Source organism: Condylura cristata, unplaced genomic scaffold (genome assembly GCF_000260355.1).
Source record: "Condylura cristata isolate star-nosed mole 26May11 unplaced genomic scaffold, ConCri1.0 scaffold00051, whole genome shotgun sequence".
In the NCBI taxonomy this organism is placed as follows: Eukaryota; Metazoa; Chordata; class Mammalia; order Eulipotyphla; family Talpidae; genus Condylura; species Condylura cristata.
Genome location: NW_004567152.1, coordinates 643,437 through 665,695, shown reverse-complemented (window position 1 = coordinate 665,695; position 22,259 = coordinate 643,437). Strand labels below are relative to the sequence as shown.

The 22,259-nt window shown below is 44.4% G+C and overlaps 1 protein-coding gene across 1 annotated transcript in view; it reads right to left on the bottom strand.

Moving 5' to 3' along the window:
- The window catches only part of KLHL22 (kelch-like family member 22), a 42,087-nt gene extending 27,461 nt beyond the window's left edge, over window positions 1-14,626 (bottom strand). Inside the window, exons 1-3 of the mRNA XM_004694957.2 lie at window positions 14,607-14,626; window positions 9,657-9,922; window positions 1,357-1,522 (exon numbers count right to left, since the gene is read on the bottom strand). Of these exons, the coding sequence (XP_004695014.1) occupies window positions 1,357-1,522; window positions 9,657-9,883 (393 nt within the window). The 5' untranslated portion in view covers window positions 9,884-9,922; window positions 14,607-14,626. The remainder of the gene's footprint in view (window positions 1-1,356; window positions 1,523-9,656; window positions 9,923-14,606) is intronic.
- Between the last annotated feature and the right edge of the window lie 7,633 nt (window positions 14,627-22,259).

The window sequence follows — 22,259 nt, the reverse complement described above, 5'->3', positions numbered from 1 at the left end:
AGTGGTATAACTTTGCAAAATGCCTACTGTCCTACTGAGGTGTGCCTCAAAAGCTGTTGAGTCATAGCAAAAGACCCTTCAGCTGGCATGTGAGAAGGCTGCAGGCTAATCTCACTCCTGGCAATGATCAGCCTTACTGGGTGACACAGAGCAGCCAAGCAGTGTTTTGCTACCTGTAAACAGACCTCTGTCCATCAATTGAATTCCCCTGTGTAGGACATACCAGAATTCTGTCATTACCACTTCTACCAAAACCAATACCAGTAGTGTGAAAATATCAAAATATCTCACTGATTCTTACAAGCGCAGCAGCTGTGTAAGCCCCAACACCAGAAAGGGGAGATCTGTGACACAGTAGGAGAAACCCAAGATTACCAAGCAGGGTACGGTAGATCAGAAAGCTGTGGACTCGCAAGTTCTGCCAAAAGCAAAGAGTTCCTCAGCTCCAGGGCTACCTGTGCTCTGTATCTGCACTCACAAATGCCATTAACTCATAAACTGGTATTCTAAATTTCTTACAATAAGCCTAGTAAGTGGTCCACAAGCAAAACAAAACTGATCATTCCGGCTAAACTCTACCCATCACACAAGCATGGCAAGCCATGCTCAAAGCAACCCAAAGCTCACAAAGCACCACCCAATTGCACACTGAGAGGAACAGGGCACCACAAGGATAGTACCCACAGACACCCCTGAACAGCTTAGTTTTCCTAAAACTTCATTTTTCCAGATTGCCTCAAAAATGCTCTGACCCCAGAAAAGGTCCGGATAATGAACTCAGCCTAACATTTTGTTTCATTTTTAAGAAATATGAGCACAGATATCTCTCAATTCCATCCCAGGATTCTAAATGACAGCTTCTAAGAGTAAAGATTTGTGCTGACCCAGCCCTGGTAACAACAGACACCATCAAGTTAACAGAACCTTCTAAAATATACATATGTGAAAGACTCAGTAAACTATTTGAATTCTGTAAGAAACATGTACTAAAAACTGAGTGGCAAAAAGAAAGTAGTTTTAGAAGTCAATGAAGTAAATTGTAGAGGACAGGCAGGCTGAAAGGAGCTAATGGCCATGTTGGAAAAACTCACACTAGATGCCCAGCCCAGGGTGCTTGTCTCCCTGATCTTTTCAGGGGCTTAGAGACCCAGCAGTAGGAAAGGAGTGAGCAGAATAGCAGAGAGCAAAGGCAGAGGAGTGACCTGGGTCAGAAGACCATCAGAGCAGCTCCAATTTGGTGCCCAGGGATGGCTTTACCCCACTCCAGCCCCTGCCTGCCCAATGCATCCCCCTGCCGTTACCCAGCAGGGATCTAGAGAAAACCTGGTCTGCCTTGATCAAACAGGGAATACTCACCTGAAGCTGGCAGGCAGCTACCAGTGTCTCCTGGACATTGCTCAAGCTGAGCTCTAGTTCAGAGGTGTATATGAAATGCAGGATTTGGCACATGGCATTGTAGGATACACCGTGGATCAGGACTTCCTCCTGCTCCATCTCCTTCAATCCCCCAGCAAACATTCCTCTGCAAAGCAAAGATAAAACAATGGAGTTCTACCAACTGGGACACCAGCCCAGGCTGACAGGAGAACATCCTGATGTGGCAAGTGGTGGGCCCTACCACTGAGTCATACTACAGAAGTCACCTGAAGCTCTTGGCCAAGTTTGGGCAGTCATCCTAGAAATCACCCTGTTCTATTTCAGATGGATAACCACCATTCTTCTTTCTTACTCAGCAGCCTCTTGAGATGGGGACCATGTTTAGCTGGCTCTCTGATATACATACTACTCGTCCTACTGAATAACAGCATCAGCCTGGAGCATGTTAGAAATGAATAAAGAGTAATAAAACCATAAAAGCCATTCTATTCAACATATACTTACTTAGTACCCGCTAAGTACCATTTGAAGAACAGGAGTGACAGTGAAGCCAAGTGACATGGCTGCTATGTATACTGTGTGTAATGCTAAAGAAGGCAACAATAAAGAAAGGTATTTCAGATTGAAATAGGGCACATCTGGATTACATCTGAGTGCTTATTATTTCACCCAGTAAAATAATAATATCCCATGACATTTTGCTCATGTCATCCCAGAATTAATTTCCATGAAAGCAAGGACCTTGTTTTCTTATTGTCATCCTCCTTGGCATTATATAGGGCATACATAGCAGTCTTGTCACTGCTTCACTGCTACTCCTTGGGCTCTTTCAATGGTACTTGGTGGGCACTCAGTAAATATATGTTGAATAGAATGGCTTTTATGACTGTTATTTTTATTCATTATATACATTAATACCTTGATAAAGTATTGACCAAAGTTCAAGTGTCACCATTCCCAAGAGGGGTCAAGAGGCTGGTATAACTGAAATGTTACTAGGTCCAACTACCATGGAAATAGGGAGAAACCTTAAGCCAACAGAAAAGCCTGTCAAATGTCAAAGTCCATTTCTATACTCCTTTCTGAACTATCCAGAATTTTTCCCATTTACTGTTAGAACTACATGGTACTGTCAATTTGAAGAAATCTGCCCTTTTAAAAAATGAGTTCAATTTCTTTTAGTGATCTCAAATTGTTGGATTTTTTTTAAAGATTTATTTATTTATGCATACAGAATTGGGGTACAGGCCAGAGGTACAGGGGTGGGGAGAGGATTCACCAGAGACAGAATGGGGAGCAGAAAGGATGACTGACAAAGTACACTGCTGAGGGGAACAGCGGGCAGGTCAGAAGAGATGTGCCATGCCATGTGGGTCACCTCCAGGGCGGGGGGTCAAACTCATGCTGAAGTAGCTTTAGCTTCCTCAGTGCTATATTTTAACCCACTGAAACACCAGGGAAGGCCTGAATTGTTGGATCTTATGATACTTTCTGCCATGAAGAAGTTTATCTGTTTTGCATGAGAATTTATTTTCTTTTTAGAGATTTATTTATATATGCATACAAGAGCTGGGGTGTAGGCCAGAAGGAGGAATGCAGTGAGAAGATTCACCAAAGAGAAAATGCGGAGCAGAAGAGGTAGACTGTCTGAAATATACTGCTGAGAAGAGCAACAAGCAAGACAGAAGAGGTCTGCTATGCCATGTGGGCCAGCTCCCTGGTCTGGAATCAAGCTCATGCTGCAGTGGCTTTGACAGCTTGATAATGCTTAGACTTAACCCCTTGCACCACCAGGGAGGCCCCTTCTTATTTCCTTTTCTTTTAATATTTATTTTTTTATGTATATAAGAACTGGGCTACAGGCCAGAGGTGCAGTGGTTACAGGATCTATTAAGACAGAGTGGAGCATAATAGGCAGATCTACTGAAATACAATGCTGAGGGTGTTAAGGGGAAGGATGTCCTAAAGGAACTCTGCAGAGTGTTGTGGACTCCATCCTCTACTCTGGCTTTCTGGACTCTACCCCCTACTCATGATAGAAAACTACAACTTCCAGCAGTACCAGGGAAAGAACTGTAAGGACCCAAGGGCGGAGCTAAGCAGGAATTCTGGGACACTGGGGGATAAATAGGGTGCCATTGCGTCTCTCACTTGGAAACGGCTCTCCAGACAGCATGACTTGGGGCTTTCAGTTAGTTTGCTATCAGAGCTCCAAGTCAGCCCAGCCCAGATATTCCAGTTGTTTCTTTTCTTTTCCCTTTTTGTAAATAAACCCATTTTGACCCTTTTGTGTGTGCCTGCAGTACAACTGAATTTTAAGGTGTGGATGAGGCCCCATCGACAGGCGGCCCAGTTCACACTGGGGTGCCCTGTAACAAGGGGAGCAGTGGGTGAGACAGGAAAGGTCTGCTACACTATGTGGGTCACCTCCCTGCCTGAAGATCAAAATTGTGCTGTAGTGGCTGCAGAAAGCTTCATAATGCTTTAACCTGCTGTGCCACTAAGCTGGGGAGAGAGGGGGCTTATATTCTTCTTTGCCTATGAGTTGTGTCAAACTTAGAAAGGTTTTCTCCTTCTGAGTGTATCAAAAAATATTTGCCCATGTTTTCCTCTTTTTGCCCTTCATGTACTCTTTCACATTTAAATTGTTCATCCAGGCAGCTCTCCTGCCTGCCTGTGATTATCCAGGTGCCTCTTTTTCTCTTTTCCTAATAAACATGACCTTTTAGGCCCTCTCTGGTGGTGCAAAGGGTTAAAGCACAGCACTAAGAATTGAAAGCCACTTCTGCATGAGTTCAATCCCCACCTGCCCTGGAGGTGACCACATGGTGTGGCAGGCCTCTCCTGACCCACCAGCTGCTCCCCTCAGCAGTGTACTTTGTTGATCTGCCTGTTCTGCTCCCCACTCTGTCTCTGGTGAATCCTCTCACTGCCCCTGTGCATCTGGCCTGTACCCCAGTTCTGTATGCACAAATAAATAAATCTTTAAAAAAAAGTCCTTTTAAAATGTAAATAAATAAAACACAAAATGAAATTGGTGACCCACCTACATTAATTTTGGTACAAGGTAAGAAAGGTTTCAATTTTGTTTTCCTAAATGGTCACCCAGTTGTGACGTCCCCTGACTTGTGACACTGTCTTTATTACACACAAAAATCCTTAAAGACCTGTTTAAGGTCTTGGTGCTACAATGGATTAAAGTGTAGCACTATGAAGCTATCTGCAGCCACTGGAGCATGAGCTGATCCTCGGCCAGGGGGGGACCCACATGATGTGGCAGACCTCTCCTGTCCCGTCTACTACTCCCTCAGCAGTATACTTCAGTAGATCTTTCTGTTCTGCTCCCCACTCTGTCTCTGGTTAATCCACTCACCTCCTACACCTCTGGCCTTTACCCCAGTTCTTGTACGTATAAATATATAAATCTTTAATAATAAAAAAAAAAATTGTGTTTTCAAATGCCTGTCCAGTTCCAATAATCCTCCTATCTCCACTCATCAGAAGCAGTCTCCATGCTGCACTGAGATCTTATTAATATAGAGTAGGACTGTTTTTTTGTTACCTTTGTTATCACCACTTTTCTGGTTGTTGCTTATTTTAAAATTTTGAACTTTACGTAATTGCCCCTGATAAGCCATCTTGGAATTTTTATTAGGAATGCACAAAACAGGTGCAGAGATATGGAGAACCAGAATCTCTGTAATGAACAAACTGGGTTTGTCTGTTACAGCAAACTCCGGGTCTTTGGAGATCTAGCAGGTCATCTCCCCATAGATTTGGCATTTGTACATTATGCTTCTCCCTACATACTTTCTCCACATGCAAGCCCTTGGGGCACTTTCCCAGGGTGTATACTTTGAAGCACTCTCTGGAGTGGTCTGGCAGGTTCTCCCAGATTTCCCAGGACTGGCTATTGCATGCTGGCCCCTCAAGGAACATACGGGCCACAGTGAGGACAGCAACACTGGGGCGTGCCCTCTAGCAGGGTGCAGGCCCGTGGACTGACTCAGACCTATTTACCATCTGATGGCAGGTTCCCAGCAATGTATGGACCTTGACTAGATCCTAAATGGATGGGGGAAGGAGCAGACTTAAGATATTTTGGGGATAATTGGGAAAATGTGGATGTGGAATCACTTTCAGATGAAGCTAAATTATAAATTTTCTTAGATTTGTAATGGCATTATAGATGTCAGACAGTGTCCTTCTTCTTAGAGGCACAAAGTATTTTAAGATGAACTGTTATATCTGCAACTTACCCTGAAAAGAAAATGGGAAAATATCCATAATTGATTAATCTAGGTGAGGGGCATAGGTGTTCAAGGTACCCATCTTCCAATTTTTCTGAAGGATCTTTCTCAAAAAAAGAATTAATGAGAATTAAAAAAGGCCAAAGAAAAATATTTCCAGTCCTCCTCTGTGTTGTTTTAACCCAACAGTACATGTTTAATTCTTTATCATATTATCACTGCTTTTCTGTTAACTCTGAAATAACATCAAAAATAAAAACTTAAAAGGGGGAAAAAGTTTAAATGTCCAAATCTTACACCATTAGACCTGCCAATATCAAAAAGCTGAAAAAAACAAGTGTTGGGAAGGATGGAGAAGAACTGAATGGGAATGAAAAATAATAGAAAACTATAGAAAACAGTATGATAGTTCCTTAAAAAAACTGAAGAGTTACCCAATGATTCAGCAATCCCACTTCCAGGTATTTACCCCAAAGAACTAAAAGTAGGATCTTGACAATACATTTGTACACCCACACACTTTGCAGCAATATTCCCGACAGCCAAGATGTAGAATCAACCATTGTCTATTGGTGCATGCATGAACAGATACTCAAAATACGGCACATTCATTCAGTTCAGTCTTAAAAAGGAAATTCGTTACAAAAGAAAAAATGTTATATGCTTCCACTTATACTGGGGTCCCTGAGGTAGTCACATTCATGGAATAGAAAATAGGATGGTAGATATGCAGGCCTGGAAAAGGAGGAAATGGGGTGTTAATTAATGGGTTCAAAGTTCTGTAAGAGAAAAAGCTGCAAGGGATTGGATGTACAATAATGTGACTATACTTAATTATCCACTTAGAAATGGTTAAGATGATAAACTTTACATGTTTTCTTTTTAAATAATAGTTTATTTTTACATAATTTAGTGCCTTTTTCCATCTCCGTTGTAATCCCTGTGGGTTTCCCATCATCAAATCACCCGTGTGCCATGACCAAAGTCCAGTGCACTTCTCCCCTCCCCCCCATTTTTGATCCCATTCCCGACTCTATCCCTGTAAAATGTCTCTGGTATATAGTTGTTCATTATTAGTATTATTTCCCGCCTTGGTCCTTTATACTCCTGCTATAAGTGAAACCATCCAGTATTTTACTTTCTTTCTGGCTTATTTCACCAAGCATGATCCCTTTCAACTCCATCCATGCTGCTGCAAAAAGCATGAGTTTGTCTTTTTTGGTTGCTGAGTAATATTCCATTGTGTATATGTACCACATGATGTGTTTTTCTCTCTCTTTTCACACACACACACACACAGTTCACCAGGCAGTAGGGGACTGACCAAATAAGCAGAAGGCACAGGATAACACAGAACACTCCACAGTTGAGTCACTTCTACTGCCAGATTTTATCATACCTGGGATGGCTCAAGATGCCAATGAACTGGCCCAGATTTAAAGTATGTGTGTTGAGAGGAGGGGAGAGCATCCTCTGTTACCGTGGTTCAGACCCCTAACATCTCATCCAAACTTTTTTTTTTAATTTTTATTGTATTAGTTTATTTTTACATATTTTTGTGCATTTTTCCATCTCAGTTGCAATCTCATCCAAACTTTTAAGCGAAGCATGTTTCAAAATTTAGGTTTCAACTCAGGAAATATGTACACACCATATATGATGTCACATTCATTTGGCACATTTGGGCTATGTACTTTTATGAGTGTATAACTTTCTCTTGAGAGTGAGGCTCTATTAATTTATATTTTCTTAAAACATCCATTTTATACAAATTTTCAAAATCACAGACACTAAATTAAGCTGTCTAATAATTCACAGATGTTAAAATTAAGGGAGGAATGAGATGACATGTCACTGTACCATGTCACTCAGCTCTGGCTTGTCATCCCACATGACATCCAGAAAAGTAGACATCCACTGCAGCATCAAGGCTGCTGGCCACCCACCTAGAGCTTGCTTTCTACTCTTGCCCACATCAGACATTACAAATCCTTGACGTTTTCACCAGTCTTCTGGTCCTTTACCATTTTTTCTAAATCAAATAAGTGAAAAAAACAACATGCTAATGTGTGGAGTATTATAGCTTATGTATCTATCTGAGATAAGTCTAGGTTCTCCCAATGTTACTCTCACACACACCCCTTCCCATTCCTAATGGAAAAGGGGGTATCAACATGCATGGTGACCATTCTGAAAGGAGGCCCCCTCCTATGAGAGGCCTTCCTGAGGGCAGCTGTGCAAACAGCAAGGAATCACTCTTGGAGGAGGTGGAAATAGAGAGGTTTTTGATCAGTTTAGGAAAAGGTGGTGTCTGTATCTTTGAGAAGAGTGATATGGCCATGACAGTCCAGATCACCAGCACATGGGGAACTCCTGAGCTTGAAGGGCTGCAAGGGTGTGTCAAGGAGTTCACTTTCATTCCATAGAGGCCCACCAGCCTCTCCCACACAGGCCCTGAGCTGTTTAACTCCGGAACACAGGGCTAGGACTTCTAGGCTCAGGTACTCCCTGCAGTAGTTCTTGGAAACTCAACTCTAACCTCTGTCCTGTGTGTTATTCAGAGCTATGTAACAGCTTCAGCTGAATCCACAATGAACTAATGGAATACTGCTATCCCTGGACATGTCTGTCCCAAGGAACCACTGGGTCACATTCTCCAAAAATTTCTTCTGGACAGCAGGGGGTATTTAAACCATAAAGGACCATCTTGTTTGATAGCACTTAAAAGCAAAAAATGAGAACCACAAGCAAGAACTGAAGATAAAATAATCAATGCTGGAATCCCACTCCTAGGTATCTACCCAAAAGACACAAAAACACTGATTGAAAAAGATACTTGTACCCCCATGTTTATTGCTGCTTTATTTACAATTGGAAAAACATGGAAGCAGCCCAAATGCCCCAAAGTAGATGACTGGATTAGAAAGATGTGGTACATATATACAATGGAATATTACTCAGCAACCAAAAAAGAGAAACACATGTCTTTTGCAGCAACTTGGATGGAGCTGGAAAAGATCATGCTTAGTGAGATAAGCCAGAAAGAGAAAGAAAAATACCGGATGGTTTCACTCATAGCAGGAGTATAATGGACCAGGCGAGAAAATAACAAAAATAATGAACAACCATAGACCAGAGACATTCTGTGGGGGTGGAGTGGGGAATGGGATCAAAAAGAGGGGGGAGGGGGGAGGGAGGGAAATGCACGGGACTATGGTGGTGGCACAGGGGTGATTTGGTGATGGGAAACCCGCGGGTTACAATCAAGATGGAAAAAAAAAAAATGTGCAAAATGATGTAAAAATAAACTTTGTAATAATAAAAAAAAAATAATCAATGCTGGAAAGGACTATGTCTTTGTGTCCCATGAAGCCCCCACTGGTGGTCAAGGTAGATTTCACTCCTCCTGAATTGGATCTCATCTGTATGAAGTGAAAAGGTAGTGCCAATTCTTCCTAGTGTGCCAAGGGCTGGAATGGAATCATGCGGGAGGCTGTGAGGCGCCTGGAACCCAAGGAAGATCAGTTCTAAGACCTCAGGAATGAGAAGGCTTGAGCCAAACAGGTAACAGACAGGAAGGGGGCACAAAGGCTGGGTGAATGATACATATGCAGAACTTATGAACCAGCCTCACCTCCCATACCCATACCAGAGGTCCTGAGAAGTGACCAGAGCTCATGTGGGCATCTAGCTGGCATTACAAGAACACGTGGGGTGGGGGAGTTGCCACTGCAAGACTAAGGTAAAAAGTGTCATAGTGTCTTAAAAAACATGTATACATAAGAGGAAAAGCAAATATGACAAAATGTCAACAACTAGTATTCAGGTATAATGTTATTCTCTTCCATAGAGAGAACATGCCCTAGACACAAAAAGACCAAAAAACAAACAAACAAACAAAAAAACCCAAACTCTTTGTGGCTCTCTGTTGAGTGATCCCAAGAAGCCAGCGAGGAGCTCTGTGTGGGGAAGCTGGGAGTTTCTGACAGACCCCTCCAGCGCTGTCTGTACCAGGGATGAGTAACTCACCTGAAGTAATCACAGGACGCAGCTAGCAGGATGCGGTGGGCCTCAATGTGTCTCCCCTCCACCACCAGCACGACGTCAAAAAGGATGCCGCTGTCCCGGAGAGCCAGCAGTCCCCGGAGCAAGGCCTGGGAGTGCTGCGTGCTCCGGTAGGTGTTGTTGACACAGTGCGGATGTGAGGGCTGCACCGGCGCCTTGCACAGCTGGGTAAACTCCTGCTCCTCAGCCATCCTGACCACCACACCAGCCCTCACCACTGAGGCCGTCAGCTGGCAAGACAGAGGGGACAGCAAATGAAGAAGGGTAGCAGTACCATGAAGTGCCAGCCCTGTTTCCTGGAGGACCTGTGGCTCACTGCTTGTGCTCCTCCCTCCAGTTCACCTGTGCGTTTCCTGTTGTCTCTTCTGCCCTCCCATTGCTTATCCAAAGTTGCCTTCTTCATGATGACTAGTGTTCCTTCATCAACAAGATTCTCCATCCCCTATTAACTCCTTCAGCTTGCTGCGAAACAAACGGGCCCTGAAGACACACCAACCTTGACTGGAGCTCCTATCCCACCATGCATTCCTGTATCACCAACCTGCATCTCAGGGTCCTCGAGTGAAGAAAAAGGGAAACAAAAGCAGCCAGTGTGATGGGGGAATCTAAAATTGGTCACCAATGAACATAAAGCACCAGCACAGACCAGCTTTTCAAGAGCCCTCCTCTCTGAGAAAGAACTGGGTTCCCTACAGGAATGGATAAAAAATTATTAAGGCCTCACTGAGCAGTGTACAGGAGACCCAACACTGTAAGGAAGAGCGGACGTGGTTCCAGGACCTGCCTCCCTTTACTGCCACAGTAATTTTAAGGTTTGAGTCAGTGGAGGTCACCTGCATTGTGTTTTACATTCAAGCTAAAATAAATACATGCATACACAAATAAATAAATATGATGTTACCTTCTAATAATTGAGTCAGTAAATTAAGAAAAAATGCACAACAGGGCCTCCTTGGTGGCACAAGGGGTTAGTCTCAGCACTATCAAGGCAGCCACTGAAGTACCAGTTCAGGGAATTGACCCACACAGCACAATCTTGCCCACTGCTCCCCTCGGCAGTGTATTTTAGTAGATGCACATGTTCTGCTCCCCACTCCGTCTCTGGTGAATCCTTTTACTTTCCCGCTCCAGCACCTCTATACCCCAGCTCTTGTGTGCATAAATAAATCTTTTTTTAAAAAAACACACACTGGGCCCTCCCTGTTGGCGCAGCGGGTAAATGCAGCACTAAGAAGCTAAAGCCACTTCAGTACAAGTTTGATCCCTGGCCCCAGAGGTGACCCACATGGTGCAGCAGACCTCTTCTGACCCATCCACTGCTCCCCTCAGCAGTGTACTTCATCAGTCAGCATTTTTACTTCCCACTCTGTCTCCATGAAGCCTCTCACCACCCCTGTACCTCTGTCCTGTACCCCAGTTCTGTACGCATAAATAAATCTTTAAAAAAAAAACACACATTAATTTGAGTAGGAGCTTCAGAAACCCTAGCAGTAAGCCAAATTTATGCAAACACTATGACCACAAGCTACATCCCACTAGAAGTGACCATGGGCAGCTGCTATGGGGTCAGAGTGGTCAGGACTGCACTGCCAGCCAGCCAGCATGTGGAGCTAGAAGTTAAGTGCCTTCCCTACTGCAGTTACTCCAGCATTCACTTCCTCAAGTGTGTGGCTCTTCCAATTTCCTACCATAGCTTTTAGTGAGAAAATGGAAAATAGATTCTACTACAAATCAGTCAAAAAGGACTCCCTTCTCACTACCACTTCCTTTGCTTCCTCCTCTCCAGGGCCCTGCTTGCCCTGGACAATCCAATGTTTATTATCAAGCATGTGTTTCTTTTAAAGATTTATTTATTTATGCATACAGAACTGGGGTGCAGGCCAGAGGTGCAGGGGTGGTGAGAGGATTCACCAGAGATGGAGTAGGGAGCAGAACAGGAGATTGATGAAGTATACTACAGAGGGGAGAAGAGGTCTGCTGCACCATGTGGATGACCTCCAGGGCTGGGGATCAAACTCAAGCCACTGCAGCTAGCTTGTAGTGCTGTGCTTTAACCTGTTGCACCACTAGGAAAAGACACTATCAAACATGTTTAACTCTCCTCTTCAGTCTGCTTTCTGGCCTTAGGACCTCCAGCCCCGTCCCCAACTGCCTATCTATTACTCCCTAACCTGAACTGGCTCCTGCTTTCCTACTAAGGCTACAAGCTAAGGCACATCTCCCTGCCCCTTGCCTGTAAACTGTGCGCCAAGACAATGACCCCTTTTTTGACACAGCTTGCCCTAGGTCACCCATTTCCCATGAAACAACCTCAAACACAATTAAGGAACTAAATTCAGTGCTAAGGGATGTGAAGAAAAGTGAACTGCTTTCCTGCTCTGAAGGAGCTCCTAGTGTATGTAACTCATTCAAGACCACCTATCACAAGCCCTCCCTGGCAGCACAGAGGTTAAAGTCTCAGCCATATCAAGCTATTACCAGCCACTTCAGCATGAGTTCTATCCCCTGCCAGGGAGCTAACTGTCTTGCCTACTGCCTCCCTCAGCATTTCAGTAGCTCAATCTGTCCTGCTTCCTACTCTGTGGTGAATCCTCTCACTCCCCCATCCCAGTTCTTATATGCATAAATAAATAAAATAAATCTTAAGGAGAAAAAACACATCACAGCCTTATTCGTACAGCAAGCATTAGCTATGTAGCTCAAATGTCTCTCCTTGGGAATGGTGTCACAGCATTATAACTCAACAGAACACCAGACAACACCAGCAAACTAGAATTTAACTAGTTAGCAACTTGTGGAGCTCTCATAATCCACACAGTAGAATTTCATTTACAAAAAGTACAGACACACAAAACAATACTGCATAATATTGCTTATACATAGGTGTTATGGCATAAAATAACAGATACATACTATAGGAATTCAGTGTCGTGATTATTTTCTGGAAGGAAAATGAGAATGCTTATTTGTTAAAAAGAAATTAAGAAAAAAAGACAAAACTTTAGGATCTCTAGAGATGGTACTCTATTATCTGTGCTTTTTTATTAGTGTGGAATATTTAATAAATTCTCAAACTTACTTCTGAATATGTAATACAGTCACAGGATTCAAATTTAAAAGGTATATTATGGATTAAATTTCCCTCTCATCTGTGTCCTAAACAGATCTTCTCTCAGAGAAAACTATTCTATTCCCCTGCCCCTACCTCTCTACACCCTTCCAGATGGCATCTATGGATTCACAGGCAAATCTGTACATCTACAACATTTCTCTCCTTTGATTAGCTTTTGCAAGACAACTTAAAATCCTTCCCACAGTCCACTGTTTGGATAACCACATTTTTATTTAATCATTACTTTTCAGGGACATCTGGGTTTCCTCCATATTTCACATTGCAAACAGTTTTGTACTGAAAATCATTTTGATGTGCTATATATGCAGCAGCTATGAGTAAAATGTATGATACAGAATTGCTGGATCATGTTAATTTTAATGTGCATTTTCCACTTTAGTGGATTTGCCAAATTGCTGTCCACAGAAATTTTCCCAATCAATCTTCTACCAGAAAAGTATGTGAATGTTAATTCCAATCACTGACTAGCTCACCAAGTGTTTTTTAATCGCTGCTGACTTAACAGATGAAAAACAGCATCTCACAGTGTAGTCATATTTTTGTAATTGACAATATTTCAAAAAATAGAAAATCAGGTAGAATGTGGCACACCCTTTGTGTTTCTTACCCATGGCTGTCTTTCTGAAATAAAAGATGTTCTCACTCAGTGGCACCCTCATCCGATTAATTTTACTGGGGTTACTCTATCCTGAAGTTCCTTCCAACATCAAGTTCCATCAGGTCTCATAATGTTCCTCATTCTATTTATCAAAAGCAAGGCCACTCCATTCTTAGCTGATTAGAGCTTTCTATAAAGGGGAGCTGGAAGGAAGCTTTATGTACCAAGAAGGTAGAAATGGAACAACATAAAATTAATTTTTGTAAATTCATGGATGACAATGTCAAAAGCATCTTAGGATTTTAACATCAACACCATTTACTGAGTAGATCCTCAGCTCGCCATAGGCCCCCAAGCAGAATCTGTCCACTATGAACCTCAATTCTCCACGAAGCAAAGTATGCAACAAATACTAAGTGCAGGGCTAGGGTGCTAATTTCCAGAAGGGGGAGCCTTCACAGGGGTGCTGATTCAAACGAGCTCTGGTATAAGGCTCCCAGAAGAGTTGGAGCATCTTCGCGCGCCAAACCTGAGGCTCACGTCTGGCCGACGCCGCGAATCGGCCCCAGGGCAGAAAATACGGGCGGCGCCGCCACTCCGGCTGGCCCACGATTAGAAAAAGTCTGAATGGGCAGCCTTCGCGACCCCAAAGGTTTTGCACTGACAGCGTTAAGTCCGGCTTTTTTCAGGAAACCGGGTAAGCGAGAGAGACTGGGATCCTTCGGCTGCAGCCCTCGGCCTTGGTGCACCACTGATAAACTGAGGCTTGGCCGGCCGAAGTCCAAGGTCATCAGGTGGCAGCCAGGTCCTAACCCGCCCGCCTGTTGCAGGATCATACGCCCTCCCCCGCCCCCCAACACATACAGCGCAAGGCGGAGGGTCTCTCCCCGGAAGGCCGCGCTCGGTGACCCGCCTCAGGCGAAGAGCAGGTGAGGCCCCTCAGGCGCGCGGAAACCCCGGATCTCGAGAGCGTCAGCTCCGGCCCGGCTACACCCGGGGGTCTAGCCCGCCGCGCCCCAGCCACGTCAGGCCGCAAGCTCGACTCAAGCCACCGCCCCCGCGCCTCCGGCCCGCTTCCACGCCCCCCGCGCGGCTCGCCCCCACTGGCGAGCGGTCGACTTCCACCGCAAGCCGCCAGCGCTCTCAGCCAACCCGCCCACCCCGCCCGCGCCTCGCAGCTCACCTGGCGCCGCCGCAAGCCGAGGCCGCTCTCGCTGGAGGCGGGGGCGGGGCCTTGGGCGTGTCACGTGGTCACACTGCGCAGGCGCGCGCGGGCGTGGACGGAGGCCCGGGGGCGCCGGCCAGGGGGCGCCACATTGTGGGCCGCCGGGAGGGGCGCCACCTGCAGCCGTCCTGCTGTCGGAGCAGCTCTTGTAGATGTTTTTGCGGAGTGCGATGCATCTCCCAACCAGGCACACTCCTGGAGGAGCTGAACGAATGAAGGAGTGAATAATAGAAGGAATAAATTTTGGAGAAGGTAGCATCCTGTAAATCCACTTCCTACTTCCCTAAGTCCTTCTTAACCGTGTCATCCCCTCCCACATTCACTCATTCTCTTCCTCCCTTCCCACTGATGCATTCACATATTCCTTCCAGCCCTGCTTTCTTTCTTTTAAAGATTATTTATTTATGCATACAGAAATGGGGTACCGAGGTGCTGGAACCGTGAGAGGATTCATCAGAGACAGCGTGGAGAGCAGAACAGGCAGATCAACGAAGTACACAGCTGAGGGGAGCAGCGGGCAGGGCAGAAGAGGTCTGCCACGCCATGTGGGCTACCACCCTGGCCTGGGATCGAACTTGCTCCTTGCTGAAGTGCGGTGCTTTAACCTGTTGTGCCACCAGGGGGACCCCATGCCTGCTTTTTTCCTTACTCCCTCCTTTCCTCCCTCCTTACTCCCTCTGTCACTCTTGCCGTTCTGCCCGCCTCACTTCTTCCGTCTCAGAGTCTCAGACTACTGGGTGAGAAGTGAGAAAGGAGTGAAGAGATCACTTTTCTGTGTTAGATTTCTGACCCTGTCCCATCCAAGCCAAACAGCGGTACCACTTCATTTCTTCTTTCATTGCTTTTACTCATTCCCTCCCTCTTATATCCTCCCATCGCTCATTTCCTCCTACCTTTTAGACCCAAAAGTCTAGTCTGCCTCTGCTGGATGTTGGGGGAAATTGGTAAACACAGTCAGGGCAAACAGGTGTCTGTTTTCCTGTTTACTCAAAGCCCTATTCCCAGCCCAAAGTCTTGGTTTCAGCAATCCAGAAGTAAGTTCTATGTATTCATTTTTCTCCACTCCATCTCCAAAAGGATTCCGCCCTCTGAGACTCATCTCTAAAAGTGCACCCAGAGGTTAGGGCCAGTGGGGCCTCCTAGTGATAGGAGTCAGGATGTCCTGTTGTTCTGTGTGTGTGTGTGTGTGTGTGTGTGTGTGTGTGTGTGTGTGTGTGAAGACTTATTTTCTTCTATTTACACATACAAAAACAGGGGTATGGGCCAGAGATGTGGGGTGACTGGTGATAGTGAGAGGATTCGCCAGAGACAGAGTGGGGAGCAGAACAGGCGGATTGTCTGAAATACACTGCTGAGAGGAGCAGCAGGCGAGACAGGAGAAGTCTGCTGTACCATTGGGTCACCTCCCTGTCCAGGAATCAAACTCATGTTACAGTGGCTGTGCATTGCTTCAGAGTGCTGCACTTTAACCCATTGTGGCACCAGGGAGGGCCCCTGTCTTTTTCTTTGGAAAGGAAATATGAATCTTGTCAAAAGCAAGATGGAAGGGAATATAAAAGAGGAAGAAAAAAAGAAAAGCACTCTATTAGCTGAGCCCTGAGTGTTGTTTGAGAATCCAGACAAGGGCCAGAAGAGTAGTGTCAAACTTTCCCAATGGAAGTAAGATTCCAGGAAGACTTTCTGGAGAAAGTGATCACACCCAGATGCGGACTCTTCAGGAACAGGAAAAGCATTCCAGGAAAGAGATAGTGTCAGCAAAAGCATGGAAGCAAGATCCAACAAAGTGAGTGGCCAGGAGGCTTCCAGGAGGTTTTTTTTTTTTGTTTGTTTGTTTTTAAAGATTTATTTATTTACGCTTACAAAACTGGGATACAGGCCAGAGGTGTGATGGGTGAGAGGATTCACCAGAGACAGAGAGGGGAACAGAACAGGCGCATTGACAAAGTACAGTGATGAGGAGAGCAGCCAGCGGGGTGAGGAGAGGTCTGTCACGCCATGTGGGTCGGCTTCCTGGCTAGGGGTTGAACTCATGCAGCAGTGGCTTCTGAGAGCTTCATAATGCAGTGCTTTAACCTGTTATGCCACCAGGGAAAGCCCGCTTCCACGAGTTTTTAAGCCTAAAGGGAATATTGGAAGCTAGACTGTTCTCTGGAGGCTGAACATGGCAGTAAGGGCAGATTTCAGATAGGGCAGGCAGATGCCAATATGCATTGCAGAGGCTGGACTGGAGAGCAGGAGGGGACTGAGCAAGGCAGCAGCCAGACTGTGTTCTAGGGAGGTCTAAGAGAAAACTGAATGTAGTGTTGGCTGGAAATCTGGAAATGTGGCAAGTATGAGTGAGTGGGTGAGGAGGGGTGAGCACAAGAAATGATGGGGTAGATAATGTGACCACCTTGGTCACAAAGATGCTGGGGCAAGAACAGATTTGAAGGAAGATAAGACCTGCCTTAACTCTAAACAGGCTGAGGAAGCTGCAGATAACGAACGGCCTTTCTGGGTAAGACAGGCTACAGATGAGGAAGTGATAAAATGAGCCAGAACAAGAATGGGGTAAAGATGAGAGGGCTGAAAGAGCACCAGGCACATTGATGTTTCCAGGGGCACCCAGAGAGCGGGAACTCACAGAGGGGACAGGGAAGAGTAATCTCAAAGGTCAAATGGGACCTGGTATAAGTGGTGACCCCCAAAGGGGAGAGGAGGCAAATCTGAATATGCCACAGGGAGGCCTCTGGTGTACTTGTAGAAGCCCTTTCCTTGGAGTGATGAAGCTAGCCTGTAGTGATTGAGGTATAAAGGAGGTGAGGACAGGGAGACTGCAGGAATGTGTCTGGCCTCAGAGATGAAGACAGATGAAAGAGAGCTGGAGAGACTAAAGGAGAGCATTTCAGGGTAGGAGGAAGGAGTTGGTGTGAAAAGAATGAGTAGGGGCAAGAGACCAGGAACAAAGGGTAAGGGACCATGTGGAGAGGCATTTTCCCATCTTTGAGCTAGAAAAACTATCTCAAAATATACCCCAGATGAAGTCGGTGGTTTCCGCCACTAGAAAGTTCTTGAAAAGTGCAAGATAGGAGAAGGCCTATCATGGATGTATTTGTTACCTGGAGACTCTCCATTTCCCAAGGACTCGAACTATATATGCCATTCACGGCTGTACCCTCAGTATCTAAAACAGGGGTAAAACTCAGTAGTATTCAAATCGAGGGCATTGACATAGAAAAAAATGAGAAGCAGAGATATTGGGTTTCAGTAAGTGGGATCCTTGGGTTTCTCTGACAATGATTTCATCAGAGTTCCTGTTCAGCAGCACAAAGCAATTTTATTATTAGGGAAAAATGAAACAAACAAGCAACATTTGCATGGCCACAAATGCAGTAGACTGCATTTTAAAAGGGCAGGTTTATTAGGAAAAAGGGATGCCTGCTTAGGCACTGACAGGCAGTCTTAGGGCAACAAGAATCTTTATATAGTGTTATTGGGAGGGGTTCATTTATTTGTGGAATTTTATTTATTGTGGAATCTATGACTTCTAAGGTTGGCTTGGGTTAACCTATCAGAACTGGTGCTCTTCTTTGTAATGATTGGCAATTTACCATCCCCCACTTCTAGTTTCTGCCCTTTAAGATCTTCCACAGGCATTTTAATGACATTGATAATTTCTACCCTACCTCTGTTTTCTGGCCTTGTGAAACTTCCACCTTAAATTTTATACTCTAAAAACTTCTAACAGTGACTTTGTTAAAGAACTGGTTTAAATAATGGAAGGCTTTTGAAGCTTCAACCCAGTGGAAGATATACAAAGAAACAGAGTTTTCAGGTAACATCTCATCTCCTAGAAAAAATAACCATGGGAAGGGTTAAGTCTCAGTGCCCAGTGACACCCCCACACCCACTCTCACCCCCCATAGCAGCTTGAGTTTGATCCCTGGGCAGGGGGCTGTCCCACCTGGCACAACAGACCTCTACTGTTTCACCTGCTGCTCCCCTCAGCAGTGTATTTCAGTAGATTTGCCTGTTCGCCTTCCCACTCTGTCTCTGGTGAATCTTCACACAGACACCTTCCTCCTCTGCATCTCTGGCCTCTACTCAGTTCTTCTATGCACAAATAAATAAATAAAATCTTAAACACACACAAACACGGGAGGCAGAACTAAGATGCCTGACTCATGTCACGAAGATGGACAACATTCAAAGTGAGGGATGCTCAGTTTGTTACAGTCCTGGACTTACATTTGAGTTACACCAGACTTGTGTTTTTCTATTTCTTTTTCATAAATACTTCCCAAAGTCCCATCCTTGGGGGAAACTGATATAAAAGCCTTGCCACAGTCTCCTGCCAGGTGACCTTGCATTTTAGCTGGTTCTTTTCTCAAAAGATGGTGACATGGTTTTTGGTTTCCTTGCCATTGAATTAAGTAGGCTCCCATTCAGCAGCAGCATCTAAAGAGGAGAGCAGTCTTGTAGGACTGGGCCCTTTACTTGTAGAACTGAATGTGTAGAGAGTGTCACAAATGAATTTGAATTCTCAAACCCCCTGTTGGTGCTTGGAGAATTGATTATGGGTGTGGGGAAGACTCCATACATACATTGGAATTGGGTCCAAGAACTCTTTCAGACAGTGATACATATTTGCAATATATATCAAACAAAAGCTAGTTATCTATAAAATATAAAGAAATAAGGAACTTCTAAAAATCAATTATTAGTTAACTAGGTAGGAAAACTATAGAGGAAACTTGCAGAAAAGAAAGTCCTAGTATATGTATACAAAGGAAGTAGAGTTCAATCTTATTAATAATCAGTAAATGCAAATGATATGCTTACATTTTCACACACTATGAAAATAAAACTTTACTCTGACACTTGTTTAAACAGTAAGAATGGGGCTAAGTTGAGAAGAGAGATTGGATTCTATCTTGAAATACAGCAGGGAAAAACAAACAAAAAAAGAATACAGCAGGGACATGGCCCTCCCTGGTTGCACAAGGGGCTAAAGAACAGCACTATGAAGTGATCTGCAGCCACTGCAGCATGAGTTCAATCCCAGGCCAGGGAGTTGACCCATATGGCTCAGCAGACCTCTCCTGCCCACTGCTCCCCTGAGTGGTGTGTTTCAGTGAATCTGCCTATTCTTCTCCTCACTCTGTCTCTTGTAAATACTCTCACCCACCACTCCACACCTCTGGCCTGTACCCCAGTTCTTGTGTGCATAAATAAATCTTAAAGAAAAAAAAAAGAAATACAGCAGGCATAGCTGAGATTTATATTCTAGGTGCAGACTGAGGGATCAGTGGTAGAAAATCACTAAGATGATATATCAATAGTAGAATTCTTGCTAAACTGACCTACCAGCCAAGGGGAATGAGCAGAATCTATGCTAAGACAGCAGTAAGCAAGGCCATAAATGGGCCAAGGGCCAAGGTCAAGACCTAGTAAAGAAGGCTTAGGTCAACCTGACTAAAGAGTGATCAAGGAGAGAGTCTTCATTAATATCAACATGGTAAGATATGAAACTGGATGACCTCAAGCTTTGGTTTGTGAGAGTGGCATGTAAATACACTGCTCGATAGGGAAATAAACTGTGATAGCTAGTCCAAATTGGTATGTTATCATTTAAAAATATTCTTTGACTTGCCTGCCTTCAAAAGGTACATCTCCAGGCCCTTCCTCGTGGTGCAGCAGGTTAAAGCACAACACTGAGAAGCTAAAGCCACTTTAGCATGAGTTCAATCCCTGCCCCGGAGGTGACCCACCATGGCGTGTCAGACCTCTCCTGTCCCCACCACTGCTCCCCTCAGCAGTGTACTTCGTCATTCTGCCTATTCTGCTCCCCACTCTGCCTCTGGTGAATCCTCCCACCGTCCGCATCTCTGACCTGTACCCCAGCTCTGTATGCATAAATAAATAAATCTTTAAAAAAAAAGTATGTGGTATTTAAGACTGGGTCGTAAAATGTCCTGCAGCTCCTGTGAGGAATGAGCCACCATGTCACAAGGACACACAAGCGATCCAAGGAGAGGCCTCCATGGAACTGAGGCTTCCTGTCAAAACCAGCACCAACTTGTCAAGCATGAGTGGGCTACCTTGGAAACAGATCCTCCAGCCCCAGCCATACCTTCAGATGATTATATTTCTGGGAATTCCAGCATCTACCTGGAATCTCAAGCGAGACTGAGCCTAACCTCTCCAGCTGAAACGCTCCTGAATTCCTGACCTACAGATATAGTGAAAGATAATATTTTCTCTTTTTCATTTATTTTTATAATATACAGCATTGTGCAGTTTTGTACAGTGAATGCTTTCTCAGGTGTAGTTCCTATAAAATTCACACCACCAGTTCATCTGTGCACCATCACCATAGTTCCTTATGCTCTTCCCTCCCCACGCTCTCTTTTTAATTGACATAACATAAATTGAAGTAACACACATTGAATTAACATAGTTTTAAGTGTGCCTCACTAAAAATCAATGTGTATAGACTACATTAAGTTAATCACAAAAATCCAATTCTATCTCGCACCATGGCAATTATTGTTGCTTTAAGCTGCTTGGCTGTGGTATAATTTACTGTGCAGTAGCATTAGATGACTAATATAGAGAACAACTGGCAGTAGCTATTAACATTTAAGTAAAATGTAAAGTACCTCTCTGCAAACAACAGTTTCACTCCTGGTATTTATATTGGAGATGAAAATAAGACAGCTTGGTCAAGGGTATTTATTGCAGCATATTTTCAATTATAAAAAAGTAGAACAAAGTGAATGTTCATAAATTATGATTCATTGGTACTTTGGAATGTGAAGCAGGTGATTGCCAGAAGAAGGCTGAGATGTAATAATAACTCTTATTAAGTAACAAGGACAAGTTGTGGAAAGATACACACCATTTTTGCAAAAAGCAACCAGAGCTTTGAGTATTTTTTTTTTAAAGATTTATTTATTTGTGCATACAGAACTGGGGTACAGGCCAGAGGCTCAGGGGCGGTGAGAGGCTTCACCAGAGACAGAGTGGGGAACAGAACAGGCAGATCGACGAAGTACACTGCTGAGGGGAGCAGCGGGCGGTCAGGAGAGGTCTGCCACACCATGTGGTCACCTCCAGGGCAGGCGGGAATCGAACTCATGCAGAAGCGGCTTTAGATTCTCAATGCTGTGCTTTAACCCACTGCACCACCAGGGAGGGCCAGCTTTGAGTATTTAACCAACCCACAACTTTCAACTTATCATCTCTATAAAGGTGACTATGGTAACTATGGTAACTATGGTAATCTAAATGAACAGAACTTATTCTGGAAAGAAGATGTTGGCAATAGTGTATTGTTTCTTTCAGGAACTTCCTTAGATTTCCTTTTTTTCCTTTTTGCTGAGCAATAGGTTGCTTAATTAGTCCTCCTCAGAAGGAATTGTCCTACATCAGAACAATATATGGCTCCTCTAGATACCTTTAAGGCCTGTTAACTCTAAGAGGTGTTTCTAACCCTTAGCTAGCTATGATTATCACCCCTGAATTTTTGTGTTAGCAGCTCTGCCCAATTCTACTCATGCTTCCTCCTTGAAAGACCTATCCTGAAAACCTTAGAAATATAAACATCCTGTTTTTGACCACCTCCTCCCA